At 40.4% G+C, this 15,500-nt stretch overlaps 1 protein-coding gene across 2 annotated transcripts in view; it reads right to left on the bottom strand.

Annotated features, from left to right (window-relative positions):
• The window catches only part of RORA (RAR related orphan receptor A), a 96,078-nt gene that overhangs the window by 27,612 nt on the left and 52,966 nt on the right, over positions 1-15,500 (bottom strand). For both annotated transcript variants that reach the window (XM_054716190.1, XM_028142015.2), the window contains exon 2: positions 7,930-8,015. In XM_054716190.1, the coding sequence (XP_054572165.1) occupies positions 7,930-8,015 (86 nt within the window). The remainder of the gene's footprint in view (positions 1-7,929; positions 8,016-15,500) is intronic.

Here is a 15,500-nt window from a genome sequence, read left to right as displayed (position 1 = left end):
GACGGGCACATGACTGGATTGAGCCCAGCCCTTGCTGGTCCCCAGCTTCTCATCAGGCTGTCTGAATGGTCCTCCCTACTCTGGATAGAAATTTACCCAAAGAGGTGGGCTGGCTTTCATAGCTCCAGCCTCTTCCCTTTCCAGAAACTCTAGGTGAATAGTTTTATCTTCCTCCAGGACAGAATATATCCCGATCCACTCCCCCTTTCCCAGCCTCGTCTCTTCCCGTGTTTTCTTGCTTGTTCAGTGAAGGGCACCACCTTCACCCCAGTTACTCATGGCAGAAAGATGGTCATCGTTTCATCCCTGTTTCCTCCACACTCACGTCCACACAGTCACCAAATTAGGCTATTTCTTGTCACCTTCATATTTCTCAAATTTATCTACTTCTATCTGTCGTTATTGTAATTTTCTCAAGTTTCCTTACCTATTTCCCCCTTAATTGGTTATTATACAGCCTCCCAACTGGTCTCTCTGTTCATTCCTTCTAATTCATTTTTGCACAGTCACTTAAGATCTCTAAAAACTGTGAACCTGATCAAGTCGCTTCCCTGCTTATTAGCCCTCCATGGCTCCCTACTGATGACCAGGCTATGAACACCTGTCCAGGCAACTATCTCCTATAGTCAATCCTCTTCTCAAAAACCACACCTTGGCTAAGCCTAAACTACTGTGTTCACAGTTCCTCAAAGGACACTCCCCTCTCCAACCCCAACACACACACACACACACACACACACATGCACGTGCACACACACACGTGCACACACGCATGCATGCACACATGAGCACACACTTCCTGGAAAGCTCTCTTCTCCTCTGGATTCACTTTCTCTGACCTTGCCTCTCTCAAGGCTGTTGGAAGAGCCCCTCCCATATGTATCCTTAGAGCGCTGTAGGTACCCCCCTCATATCCCTTAATTCACTGTATTCCTAATTTGCCACCCTCACTGTCAGCCTTGTTGTTTGTTTGTTTCCAACAGCTTAACCTTGGACTTAGGGAAATCAACAGATACCTGCTGAATACATGTCTAGAGGAAAAAAATGATGGTAGGGATAAAAACAGTAGTGACAATCAGATGCTGAGCACCTATTACGTATCAGGCACCACGTGGAATTCTTGGCAAACACTGTTAATTTGCAATTCACAACAACTCTGCAAATTAAGTATTTTTATACCTGTTTTACAAATAAGAAAATTAAAGTGCACAGAGGTTAAGACATGTGTCCAAAATCACACAGCTGCTAAGGGGAGGAGCCAGGATTTGAATTCCTGAACCCTGGGCATTTTATCCCAAAGGCTATACACTTCTTGATACACCACAAAAAGAAGCCTTGAGACAAACATGTAGGGCAGACCTAACAAAAACAGATAAACAATAAAACAAAACAAACCAACAAAATCGCTTTTCAGTTCTGTAATTAAAGTTCCAGATAATGGCTCAGACACAAGGTGAGGAAGATGTATGAAGTTCAACAGGTTATTGATTACATACATATATATATACACATATTTATGAACATATAGCTAGTAAAACACTTTTATTTGCATGATCTACTTAATAAAAAGCTTTGAAACATACATGGCATTTCCTATTGCGGTGATTAATAGTCTGCCGCACAGTGTGGGTTGGCTGGACACAGAATCGTGAGTGTGGTTGGGGAGGTGCCCTGGCGGGCTCCCCTCCTGCCTGGGGCTCCTTCTCAGTGAGGCACAGGCTGAAATGCTGATCTGATGTTTGGTCTTTTGACAATTTTCACTTAATGAATTGATTCCTACAGTTCATTAACATACCCACTTCCACTCTGTATACACATATGTCTTAATTAGCTGCTCATTGGCTGTTTAATTACAAGAAAACAGCTGACAGCTGCCTTGCTGAATTCTAATGGCAGACGCTTTGGAGCGGCTACACATTCGCTTTTGACAACCAAGATTTATTCATAACTTTATGATTTATTGTGAATGCTTGCATGCCTGCCCAAATTATTGTATTTTCCAATACAAGTAAAAATCTAGAATTTGGGGGATGTTGAAGTGGGTGTATGTTTACCTCTCATGGCTTTCTGAGGCTGAGAAGAACGGAGAATCCTGTATGTAAAGGCATGCTCTATGTTAAGATTTTTTTGTCTTGGAAACTTTCTGTTGAGAATGTTCAGAAGTGTGGGGGTGAGAAAGAAGAAATACCTTTGGATAAACAGGGCAGAAAACTAATTATCTGGATAAAGGAAAAAAGACTATACTTGTCAACTTCATTTCACTGAGGGGTAAAGAAAGGACATGCATAGATTAAAATTAGGAAGAGAGACAGAAGGAAAAAATTAAAATGGGGGGGGGGGCAGGAATAACAGTCCCCAAGAAAGTAAATAATGAAGGAAATTTATTCTTTAGAAGAGAACAGGCAACTTCATTAGCTAAACACTTTTATTGTGGTAATTCCCTCCAATCACAGGGTAGGGCCAGCAAGGGAGTGTTCATTTCCTCTAATCACTGGGGCAGGGCCAGGAGGGCGTGTTTAATCCCTCCAATCACATGGCAGGGCCAGGAGGGTGTGTTCAATTCCTCCAATCATGGGGAAGGGACAGGGAGATTGTGGTTATTTCCTCCAATCATGTATGAGCCCTACACTCATACATCTGACAGCAATAATTCACAGAAACACAGATCTCTTGAACTATTTCTCATTCAATAATGACTAGCCTCCCTGTAGAACTGTATGTGCAAATGATCTCTGATTAAAGCTGACCTCATGTGTCATTTTTGGTAAGTGTAGATGTCTGCTTTGCCATATTGTGATCTTCTATACTCAGATCCAGTCCAGGCGAACACATTCAACAACAGTGATTCATAAGCAGGCATGCGGGGCCCTAGTCTGAGCCAGACACTAAGTTAGAGCCCTGCCTATACTATAACAAGGCCACAAACCCAGTGTTTTTTGTAAGTTGAGGAAAGGACTCAATTACTGATACATGATTAAGACATAAATAAAGAAAAAAAATCCAAATCATCTTTGCGTAAATTGGAGTTTTAACACATCCTACCACTTGTGCATTGCATCACAGGACTGGAAGATTGAGCTAAGCAAAAATTTTTTTTTTATCACCTGTATGTAGCAGAACTGAAACTCTGATGTCACAGTATGCAATAATAGCCAAGTCCAATTTTCATTTTAAATGGCTAGCTCTAATAGTGCAGCCCAGCTGTTATAAAACAGTACACTAAAATGTTTGAACATGAATGCATCAATGCTGGAAAGTGGACAAAACTGGCCGAAGACTAGTGACATTTCACAACTGAAATAAAAATATTAGAATCCTGTTAAAAACAACTGGGGCCTAAAAGGAACAGTTATGGACATTGGTTTTAACCTAATACATAAAAAGCTCCAGAAATTGCTTTAGCTCTTTCAGGAATAAATAATGTATAATTATATAATCTAGATATTTTTCTATTGTTAATTTCAGGTCATATATTTGTTAATGCTAAGAAAGTATTCTAAATTCTCCCTTTAATGGGTGAAAGAGGAGGTTTAGCATGACATCTTAAATGTATTATGATGATAAACAAATGCTAGTCTAAGACCTATCAAGAGCAAAGGGTCTTAAATGTAATCAGAAATCAATTAATTAATTCCAATACTCAATTGTACATTAGCATCTAAAATGTTACAGTGGAAACTGTAGAGCCTGGCTGGTGTGGCTCAGTGCTTGAGTATCGACCTATGAATCAGGAGGTCATGGTTCAATTCCTGGTCAGGGCACATGCCCAGGTTGCGGGCTTGATCCCCAGTGTGGCGTGTGCAGGAAGCAACTGATTGATGATTCCCTCTCATCATGGGTATTTCTATGTCTCTCTCTCCCCTTCCCTTCCTCTTTGAAATCAATAAAAATATATTTTAAAAAAATAAAAAAATAAATTGTAGAGCCAAAAAGTCTATAAGAAAACATATTTTTAAAATTGTGTTCTTTTGTTTTTTATCTTGAAATAAATATTTTATCATCATCATCCGAGCAGCCACTGTATCTAATGATGAAGCTAGGAGCTGAAGTTGAATGATAAATAGGATAATTTTTCAAAAGAAAATCTCAACTAATGGTCATTTTTCTATAAACATTTCTGCATTTTTATTCACTTTGAAGACCGAACTTTAACCCTCACATCGATAGCTTCTCATTTTATTTCTGGCCTTTTCTTCTGCCTGCATGTTCCGTGGTATGGCCCCAGCTCCCTGGCAGGTCTACCCCAGCTTACCTTACACCCCTCCTAGTGGTCACCCAAGGGCCGGGACTAAATTCTGTTCCAAGAGCTCAGAAATGTCTTTACCGACAGAACTAAGCTTGCAGGCCTGGATTCTACGTTCTTCTGAAATGAAACATTCAGGGCTTGAGCCGGGCTAGCACACTGTTTCATTATTTCAAAAGAACAAGTAAAATACTTTTAACATAAAAACCTTAGCATAATGGAGCCCTTAAATTTTTTGGAATGGTGTACCTGTCTATCCTTAGTTTACACTACACACAGAAAGGGACCCCTTGCTCTAGTCAAACTGGGTTATATATTGTCCCTAAAATACAATCAAGACATCTCCATCGATAGGCTCTTGCTGCCTCATGGATATGTCTCCATGAGTTACATTACAGACTGTGGTCTTACTCTGGTATTTAGTTCTTGCTTTGCTATCTAGCTTTTCCTATGCTGGCCTCCTCTCTACAACTATACCGTAAACTGCTTGACGGAAGGATTAGGCCTTCTGTGTCTCTGGATCCCTTACAATACTTATAAAGCGCCTGGTCCCAAGACAGGTGCTCATGTGTTTGCTGTTTTTATTGGCAGAGTCTACATAATAAATCACAAATGGTCACAAAAATCAGGACTGGACCCATAGATAACCGGAAATAGCATCTGACTATCCAGAACAGCAATATGCAGGCATAAGGAGTGTGGCCAGGAATGATAACAAGAGCCAGCCTCTACTGAGTGCTTGTTATGTGCTGGGCACTTTTCTAAGTGCTTTACCGAAATGCACGTGATAACTCTATGAAGTTAACTACAATTATCCTCATTTCACAGATGGGGAAACAGAGGCACAGAGAGGTTGGGTAGCTGCTCAAACTGGGAAAAAGCAGAGCTGGGGTTCAAACCTAAGCAGTCTGGTTCCTGAGTCAGAGCACAAGCATGACCCAAAACTGTCTCTCTGCAGGTAGGCCAGGGGACCAGGAGAGAGTGAGCAGGGAATAACCGGGAACCAGAGAAAGCGCTACCAAAACATCTACTATTTTCGCTGTTTATGGGCAATGCTTACCTGGGCCAATATATGATAAATCATTTCAGTAACTAACCAGGTTCTCTAGTTTCTTGTGGTTTCAATTTTAAATGCCATTTAAAATACATTCACAAAATGATTAGCTCTGAAAATGACTGAGTCACTTTCTTTCCTCTCATTAGATATCTATTTATATATCTAATTATAATTTCTCCTTATGTCTAATGATACTAACACAGAGGTAAATTATTTACAATTTGTCATAAAGTAGCCACCTCCACCTGGTTAGAACATGGTAAATCATTAACCTCAATGGCAAAAGCAGAGGCTCCCGACTTCACCACAATTAGACATAAAAACATTAGTTACAGCAGAGAGAAACTATTCTGCAGAGTAAACAGTATGTGCATCCGATATAAACACGTACCACTGTATAGGTCCCAGGCTGGGCACAGGCCCAATCTATGAATAAAATTAAGTTTTAATTGTTTCTGTGACTTTGAACAGAAGAACACAGATAACCAAAAACCACTTTGGCATTGCGTCCGCATATGGACAAGATCTGAAAGGGTCACCTAGAAAAGTGACAACTGTGACATAATAGCTGCCTGTTGTTTTTCTATTGCTTTTATTTCTGTCATCGACATTGGGGGTAAAAAGAAAACACACAGTGGCAATGCCTATGTAAACACAGCGGTCCTCAGAGAGTCAGTTCGCTTTTACAGAATAGTATGGTGTTAATTTAGCTCCTGAATTGTGGGTGTGATTCACATGAAGTAGCCCCACCCCAGACTCCATTCATAGGAAGTAGCCCCCACCCCAGACTCCATTCACAGGAAGCAGCCCAACCCCAGACTCCATTCTTAGACACTCACTTCAGTTTGCCACATAAAACCACATGTGGCATTACTGACAGACTCAGAGGGGGGACCAGGTTCCCGGGCAGAATGAAGATACTCAGAGTGGTTAATACCTAGGACCCTGTCCGCTTAAGAAAACACCCAAGGTGATAGGCAGTACACAAAAATCGCCGTTGGGTGGAACGCCAGGTGTGGGAGGACTACTGTCTCCATACCCTTCATCCAGAAAGGCCCTGTCATCTTTAGCGGGGAAGGTGTGAGCTCAGAGTGGATGAGGGTGAAGTGTTACACCTGCCCAGCCATGTCAGCCAGATTAACTCTGAAAGTCAGTCGCTGTCACAGGCAGATCCCTCTCTGAGATGGCAGAGGCCAGGCATTTTGTTTTGATTTTGTTTTATTTCAACTAATTAATTCATTTTGAGGGAGGGAAGATTGAGGGAGTAAAAGGGCATACCTTTTTTTCTTGATAATCCAGAACCGTGAGGCTTGGAGTGTTACCACAGAGATGAACAATTCACATTCCCCTTTAAGTAGCAAGACCCCTATTCCTAAAAGGCTGGCAATTTTTGAAAAGATGATTGTGTTCGGCGGTGTGCAGAAATCTCAAGCTTCATCAAGATGGTCTCAATATGAAGCATTTGTATGTGTACAAAGTGGCAAATGTTACGATGATTAACAGTAAAACAAAGACTTAAGGAAATTACAAGGCAAATTTTCCTGCGGTCTTTCAGTAGTTATTTGTGTTTGCAGGTGATTTTGAATTTTATGACCCTGGATTTTCCTAATTTCACTAAAGGAGAACTAACCAAATTCGTGGATTTTATTTTTTGCCTCAGCTTCAAAATGCCTAGGGCTAAATCTGGCTTGGTTCAGTGGCAATCGAAGGTCTCAGAGCCTTCAGCGTGTTTAAATAGCTGCTCTTCTGTTTATTTTGCACTGTTTTATCCTGTAAGCTGTCTCAAGGCTCTTCCAATATAAGCAGGAGGATTTAGATCTCAATAAATTGAAATTTGAATAACAGAGGCAATCTGGGTTTGGGGGTCTTGAAAGATTAGGATAAACATCTCTATTTCCCATTGCCATACTGTGCACATTCTGTACATATTACCCTGAAGTCAGCATCAGTCCAAATTAAAATATTAACAACAGCAATAAGAATAATAATGTTTAGATTTAAATTGCGCTGTTCAGTTTATAAGGACTTTTTATTTACAGTTTTTCATTCTGTTCTTTGAATAGTTTTAAAAGACAGGAAGAATAGGTGTTATGTCCACGTTATAGATGAAGAAATTGAGTCACTAAAAGATTAAAACATGCACAAAACTATATGGACAAGTGGTGGCAACAGGACCAGAACTCAGTTCTTTCCAAGAGCCTTGCCATAATTTGGCCAGCTGTGTCAACATTTGTGTGCCAACAATAAGACTTTCAATCATATTTTGATTGAATTTATTGCAAATGCCTCCTTATAAAACTAATAACATTATAGAAGTCTAATGTTATCTCTTTTTTAAAAAGATAACCAAAGCGATTATTCATCAGATCAATCAATTCTGGGATTGGAAGTGACAAGCAAGCAATGCTCAAATACCTTTCTCTAGCCTCCTCTTAATTTGATGGAAGGCATAAAAAATATGTAACTTTTTTTACATGTAATTTAACACCAAAATATTCTGTCCTGTCAATTCTCATCACTCAAAATTCCCAGAAGTTGAATTTTTAGACACAGTAGAAATAAAAACCAAGAATTTCAAAGATATAGTCTAACATTAATAGAAACAACAACAACAATTTAAAAGGCTTACCTTGCAGCCTTCACATGTAATGACACCATAATGGATTCCTGATGATTTGTCTCCACAGATCTTGCATGGAATAATTTCAATTTGAGCTGCAATAGAATCACGCAACCAGTTAATTACATTTTCTTTTAAACACCTTATAAAAGCGTTCCCAGATCAGCATTTGTATAGTGAAAACTAATAACCTGCTAAACATTATACTGCATTAACTATTCATTGCTGAACTGTGAGGGTCCCCCTAGAGCCCTGGACTAAATTATGGCTGCTCGTTATATAATAGCTTTCGGGTTATTAAAATGGGTCATTTGAGAAGGTGTTTAAGGACCCACAAGAAGGCTGGAATCAGCATTTCAAAGCCTTCCAGAACCCGAGAGTTCGCAGTTTAGGCCTCAGAGCAAAGCAGATACTAGAATGTTTCCTCCGATCTCATTTTCCATCATTATTTTTAAAAGGTCATAAATCTGTCTTGGCTGAGCACTGTAGCTCGACTGGTCGAGAAAAATATGCTCCAAAAAGTCAAGACTACTTAGGAAAATGATTCAATTCCAAATATTCATGTTACTTATGATGGCAAGTTAAGAATTCCTTACTCATCCTTTTTTAATTAACATAGATGCCATGTGCTAAAAATGAGTCCATTTGTGTACGATCAAAACCTTTCAACCATAAAGATAATATCCTATTTGTCAGGACTCATCATTTAATAATGATGAGTCCTGACAAATAGAAGTAGCCTCTAAGTTCTTTACTTTGGAAATTGATTTCCTGGTACAACACACTTGTGTTTCTATCCAACTGATTATTTAAAGATGCCTCATGCTTTAAAACTAAGCAAATTTATATATATATATATATATAATAATATATATATATATATTACACCAAAGTTCTCAAATATGACAAAATACATTTCTAAGCAAACACATTATATCTTGAGCAGAGTTGGACATAGCATAATTAAGGATTAAAAAATAATCTAAGGACAAAATAATTAGGCAAGACAAAGTACTTGGATCAACTATGAAATAAAATTTGTATATGAAAAAAAGAGACCCACACTGAGGTGTATATACAGGATGGCAGTGTTCACCAGTCTACCTGGAATGTTCCATTAGGGTAGGTTTATTTTCCATAGTTTTCATTACCGGATATCCTATCAGATTATCTACAAGTCACACACACAAACACAAAGGCAAGTGCCCAAGTGTATTTCATTTTCATATACAGTAGGTCCTCAGGTTACGTTCGAGATCCATTCTTACAGCACAACATAACATGATTTTCGGATTTTCGCCGTAAGTCGGAACCCACCTACGTAAGCACCTACGTCACTCACATGGAGCACATACACAGCAGTAATGAAGTGAAACAGTAAAAAAAATTTAAAAGAGAGATAACAATTCCTGACCTTTACTTGTGGTAAATAAATGATAAAAAACATAAAGCACATATGTACATACGTCGAAATGACGGAACTTTTCTTTTTTTATAAATAAATGGGAGATGGCGACGTAACCACGAAACGACGTACGTTGAGTCCCACGTAACCCAAGGACTGCCTGTAGCTCCTACCTGGCCCCATGCCTTACACAAAGCAATGGTGTAAGTTACACAATATAAGTAACACATTTACACACAGCCCACTCTTCCAATCCAATGTAATCCCATATCCTGGGAGAATTTCTACAACACTTACTTTGAATTTCATGTGATGCTGTATTCAACAATTAACACATGAAATTCCTGGATTTAACCTCATTATAAAGCATGTGTGCCTGCTAACTTCCTTTCAAGGGGACTAGTACAAGTACTGAACAGGAAGTGCAAGCTATTCAGAGAGTCCTTTTCCCATGGGTCACTTTTAGTGTTGAGATAGTGAGTTTTATTGTCCAGAGCTAGAGATGGTTCAAAATATCATGTCCAGTATATTTTCCATAATCCTGAAGCTTTCTAAAACTCAATAACACTGTCGAATATGTCTATTTGTGAGTTATGCAACTTAATATGTTAAAAGGTTTCATTTAGCAAAAATGATCATCTCCAAGTCTGCCTCCTTATCCTTAGCACCTAGGAAAATTCTCTATGAAATATGAAACCTAATAATGTTTCACATCTGTGGTCCCTCCAATGTTCTAATACAGTCGAGGCAAAGTTTTGTGCTACAGGTTGTCTGCAACTGGAGACGAGATAGCTAATGCCCAACATTTTTCAGGGACTCACAAAAGCCAAGGGGTAGCTGAAAGGTGATATCAGGTGAGAGTTATTGCCTGGGTTTTCCCATCAGAATTAACTAGTCTATAATGAGAACCTGCCTCCCCAACCCTGACCCCCAAGGAGTCGAATAATTAGGCAACGCAAAGTACTTGGACCATCTATTAAACAAAATTTATACGTGGAACAAAGAAGACTGGCACCGAGCTGCTTCTGCGAATGTGTCACCTCAATCTATACTCACAGAAATTAGACATAGACAAACCTAGCTAGGCCCTGTGGTTCAAGTCAGCATCAAAATTACCCGAGGCAATTAAAGCAGCATTAGTGCTAAACTTGGGCTTGTCAAGCGTCATCTTGATTCCACCTTAACAATGGAGAGATCAGCACATCTAGTTAGTCCTTTATAAGCTATGAAGGCCCTGGGCAGGCCATATTGGGAATGCTGAGTAAAACTGTGCCTGGATCAAATGGAAAATGACATATTTCTGTTGAGTGGGCCTGGACTCTTAGTGGATTATTCATCAGAAGTGAAACAATGACATTTAAGCCAATGATCAAAACGCCTGCTAATGGCTGCTCTGATCCTGCCAGTGATACAGAGGTCTGACATGGAGGGGTCTGCTCGTGATAGGGGTGGTCCTGGGAGTGCCACCCTGGCCCAGCACTCTCATCTTTGGAATGGCTCAAGGTCTAGCTGGGGGGAGGGTGGGTCCTTGTTAGCCTGAGTCAGGCTCTCAAACTCTTGGTCTTCAGTCTTGTCTCAGGTCCTAGGGTCTTCCAGATCTGGAGGACACTCAAGCTAAGATATATTTCACAAGATTTATGGAGGCCAGTGAGTCGTCTTATACTCACTGTAGATGACTTGTATTTTCAAGCAGGAGGCCATCTGTCAGCCACTGTGTTTGTGCTTAGTTCCAGTGGGCAACGTGGGCCAAAGAATCAGAATTCGTTAGAACAAGATTCACTAGGAAGTTCTTGGTAATTATGGTAATGGAAAGGTTCTCCAAAGCAAGGTTCAGGAGTTCTGGCTAGTCTGACCAAACTATTCTACTAGCCTACCTCCAGGAGGGCAATCTTATCTCAGAAGACAATTTCCGTTACAAGTGCTCTTTAAGAAATGACTGAAATACATCTGCTCCGGAAAGTAAACTTGCTGAATGTGACCTGATCACACATGTTGATATTTCCAGAAAGCAAACATTTGCAGATTGGAGCAGGGCACTCAGCCTTCCATTTAATCCAACAATGCACAAAAGCCGCCCACTCCACCTTTTAGTCAATTTACAGAATTCAACAGTAACACTGAGAATAAAAAATGTAGTCATTGACTTGCAAATTTTTCAAAAGGCAGGCAGTTAGGTTCCATAAATTTTAGTTTTCAGTCCAATAAGAGGGAAAAGGCAAAAACCCCCTTGCCCTTTGCTGTCCATCCCTCAGGCTTTTGCATTTTCCAACAGGCAGTCTTGTGTCTTTTCAAAATAATCTTCTTTTAACACAAATTATGAGTCTTGGCCCATAGATATACTGCACGCATTAACTCAGCCAGTATTTCAAAGGATGAGTTCTGTCAGACACCACTCCTGTCACAAGTATATTGATTAAATTAGCCCACATACATATTCATCTCAGCAAAGAGGTTTACTGTGCAGGGGAATATCTGAAGCAAGAAGCACACAGATAATCATGAATTGGCTTAACAATGAACAATCTTGCTATGAAAAATTCTAATTTGCCTACATTTTCAGCTCTATTGCCTAAATAATTTGCTCTCTCATGCGCCCTGAGTAATTCAAGCAGGCGCTCCACACCTGCAGAGTCAAATTTCTGCAGTTTCAAGGAGCTGACAACCAGCGGCAGCGGGGCGTCAGGAAATCCGACAATGCAAGCGTGCTAATTAGCCAAGTGGTCCTTGGGCTGGGCTGTCATTGAGCCTTGGATGTACTTCCACACAAAGTTTGCTTTTTAATTTTAATTATAAAAGGGACAAGAACATGGACCCTGGCATTCTTAACACCTCATTTATTTCTCAGGACATACTGTGGGATATATCTTGGTCTTGAGAAAAATGTCCGTTTTCCCAAAGAATTAAAAAAATACAATAGTATGAGTTATACCCATCACTTCACTCTCAGTAAATAGTGAACATGTATTTGTGTTTATAATGCAAGGCATTATTGCATTTACTTCAACAGTCCTATGAGGTAGGTGGTATCATCATCATCATCATCATCATCATCATCATCACCACCACCACCACCACCACCACCACCTACATTTTTTAAGTGAGAAGACAAATTCAGAGAGGCTAAATAACTTGCCCAAAGTCAGAACGCTAGGAAGAGGTAAGACTGAAATTTGGGGACATTCTGTTCTTTTGTCTAACTAAAAATTTGGGGCTTCTGCCCAGCCAGTGTGGTTCAGTATGGTTGAGCTTTGACCTATGAACCAGGAGGTTATGGTTTGATTTCCGGTCAGGGCACAAGCCTGGGTTTCAGGCTCGATCCCCAGCCCAATCATGATTCTCTCACATCTTTGGCATTTTTCTCTTTCTCTCCCTCTCCTTTCCCCTCTGAAATCAATAAAAATATATTTTTAGAAAGTATTTTATTTAAAAAATAAAATAAAAACGTAGGGTTCCCCCTTCTCACCATTCCGCACTGCCAAGATCCAATCGCTCCAGTAACTAACATCAGGAGATTACCGCTCTTGGTATGCAACCATTTCCAAGGACCAAAAAACATCTTATAAGTAATTTGGTTAAACTTACATACTACTTCGAACTGATATCAAGATGTCTTTCTGGGAGTTACCTGACTAGTTTAAAACTAGAAGTAATCATCAACCTTCTAAGTCTTTCATCTCAATTTTACAAAATTCCAAGTAGTTTTTGACCTTAAGATGACTGATACCAAGTTTTGTGTTTTTTTTTTTTATACCAAGTTTTAACAATTTTTAAGGCTGGGAAAGTTACTTAGCCTCTCTGAACCTCAGTTTTACTTGTGGAGATTCAATGATATGATATATAAATGACACAGCACATAAACGATTATTATTTATATTCTACATACATGCACATCACACAGTTCTTAGAAATCGTTGGCACTCAACACACAGTCGTTATTATTATTGTTATTGTTGATAAGAAATCCTGCCTTATAGCGAAATGAAATTCTTTTCTGCAGTCCGTAAGCTCTTTCCAAAGTGGGGATAGAGAAAAGCTGCTTAGCCTCCAAATAATATGACAGGCAGTTCATACCAGCCACCACAGCAATCCTGTGCAGCACTGGCACTTAACTGTCTGCTGCACACAGTGCTATGTGGCGATCAGGTGCGGATATGTCATATAGAATTTGTTATTAATAATGGTAAAAAAAAAAAAAACCTAAACATTTTGATGGGTTCATATAAAAATAAACTTATGTGGACCCAAGGTTACCCCAATAATACCTTTCATCTAGCTCACTTGCACAATCACATATTTTCTTACACTGGACTGCACAGGGTGGGGTTCCTGCTGGCTTGCCAGGAAATGGCTAAATCTTGGACACACCCATGAGAATATGTCACATAAGATTGGCAAGTAATTTCGTGTGACTTACTGCTTTATAAAAAATAACTTTTACGTCAATTTGTTGACAGTGGATTTTTGTTTTGTTTTGTTTGTTTGTTTTTTGCTTTTCTGGAGGGCAAATATTGAGGACTTTCTACTTGCTATGTTACATAGTTCTGATGTTTGAATTTTTTTACAACCAGCATGTATTACTTTTGTAAGCAGGAAAACCAATAAAGATTAAAAAGAAAAACCCTAAGGCATTTGGTTTTATTTTCGGTAAAATGGCTTGAGTCCTTCATGGATTAGTCACTTTATTTTATCCCCAGTTTAAAACTGCTGGGTATTAAAGGCTCTGCATGGACTCACGACAGCCCAGCGTGCATGTCAAGGCCGGATGGTGGAGTGGTGGAGCCTTTGCCTGCTTCCCTGAAGCAACTGTGGGAATTCCTGGCCTCTAGAGTTGTGGGCCCCTCTGGTCTGGCCACCTCCTAGCTCCAAGGACACTGTGCCCTGCCCAGTGGAGCCCAGGCCAGGAGGCGCACGTAGGGGCTGACATTCATCTGGCTGTGAGCCCTGCCATAGAGGCTGGAACAGCCTGGTCTAAGGGAGCCTTTTCCTAATTTGCCTGCCCGAATGGGAGCCTTTTTTCAAACCATCCTTCCGGAGGTGGCGCCCTTCTCTGCAGTGTGCAAAGGTGCTGTGTGTGGTGGCCGTGGGCACTCTTGCTGCTGCTGCCCCCGAAGGCCCTGGCCACCCCATATACGGGTTTGCAGAGAGCTCTCATTACATCTCATGGTGGGAGGGGAACAGACTGGCCTCGAACGGTTTGGCACATTTTGTCATGCTGGACCCTGGCTTGGAGTGCATCATGAATGTGTCCCATGGCCCAGCCCAGGCTTGTTCAATGGTCCTTCTGGGAGGGAAGGGCCGAATTCCAATTGCATATTGCAAATGGATAATCAACTTATTCTGCCATTTTGTCCATTAAATATATACTAAGTGTGATATTCATATGTTTCCTTAGTCGAGTCTTTTCTTCCACTGATTTTGGATTCTTTCATGACAGCACTTGATCCTCACTAAACATCACCTAAGCAATTGGCCCCCTAATTGGAAGAGCCTTACCCCTTTGGTATAGTCTCATGGTCATTTCTGGCAGCAACAATAACGCCTGATATTTGCAGGGTTCGGTAAGTTTTTGTCCTCATTAGCTTGCTTAGATTTTGGTGCTCACAACAACCCTGAATAGGCAGGTGGGTATCATTATGTCCATTCTATAGATGTGGAAAATGAACTTCAGGAGGATTAAATGGCTTACGTCTAGATTTCCCAGGAGCTAATTGTACAGGCAGCCAGCCACGAAGCAGAAATACTTGGTACTTCTTTCCTCTTAAAGGTTATTTGGTGCCTTTAAATTTATGTTATTATCTCCCTGGGGAGCTCCGGGGGAAATGATATGAGGGTAAGAACTGGAGGTCTATCCAGCTGAGACGTGGAGTCGACAATCCTTCCAAGGCTCCATCAGACCCTCCACTCCTTGGATGGCCTCAAGCAAGTCACTTACACCTCCACTTCCTCCATCTATAAAATGGGAATAATTCTTACCTCCCAGGCAGGTGGTGGTAAATGAATGCTCACAAAGCTCTTTGAAGATGAAAAGACCTACATAAATGGGAGGGAAGCTTTAGGAAGCTTGGCATATCGTTCTTGGCAAGGACCAGGACGCTGCACCCTCACTAGCCACAACAGGCTCTGCCACAGAGAGAATACAGAATATATAGAACTGTAATTTTCACCTGCTAGCTAG

The sequence above is a fragment of the Eptesicus fuscus genome, chromosome 5, assembly GCF_027574615.1.
Source record: "Eptesicus fuscus isolate TK198812 chromosome 5, DD_ASM_mEF_20220401, whole genome shotgun sequence".
Classification (NCBI taxonomy): Eukaryota; Metazoa; Chordata; class Mammalia; order Chiroptera; family Vespertilionidae; genus Eptesicus; species Eptesicus fuscus.
The sequence above is the reverse complement of the archived record's forward strand: the minus strand, read 5'-3'. Positions and strand labels throughout refer to the sequence as shown.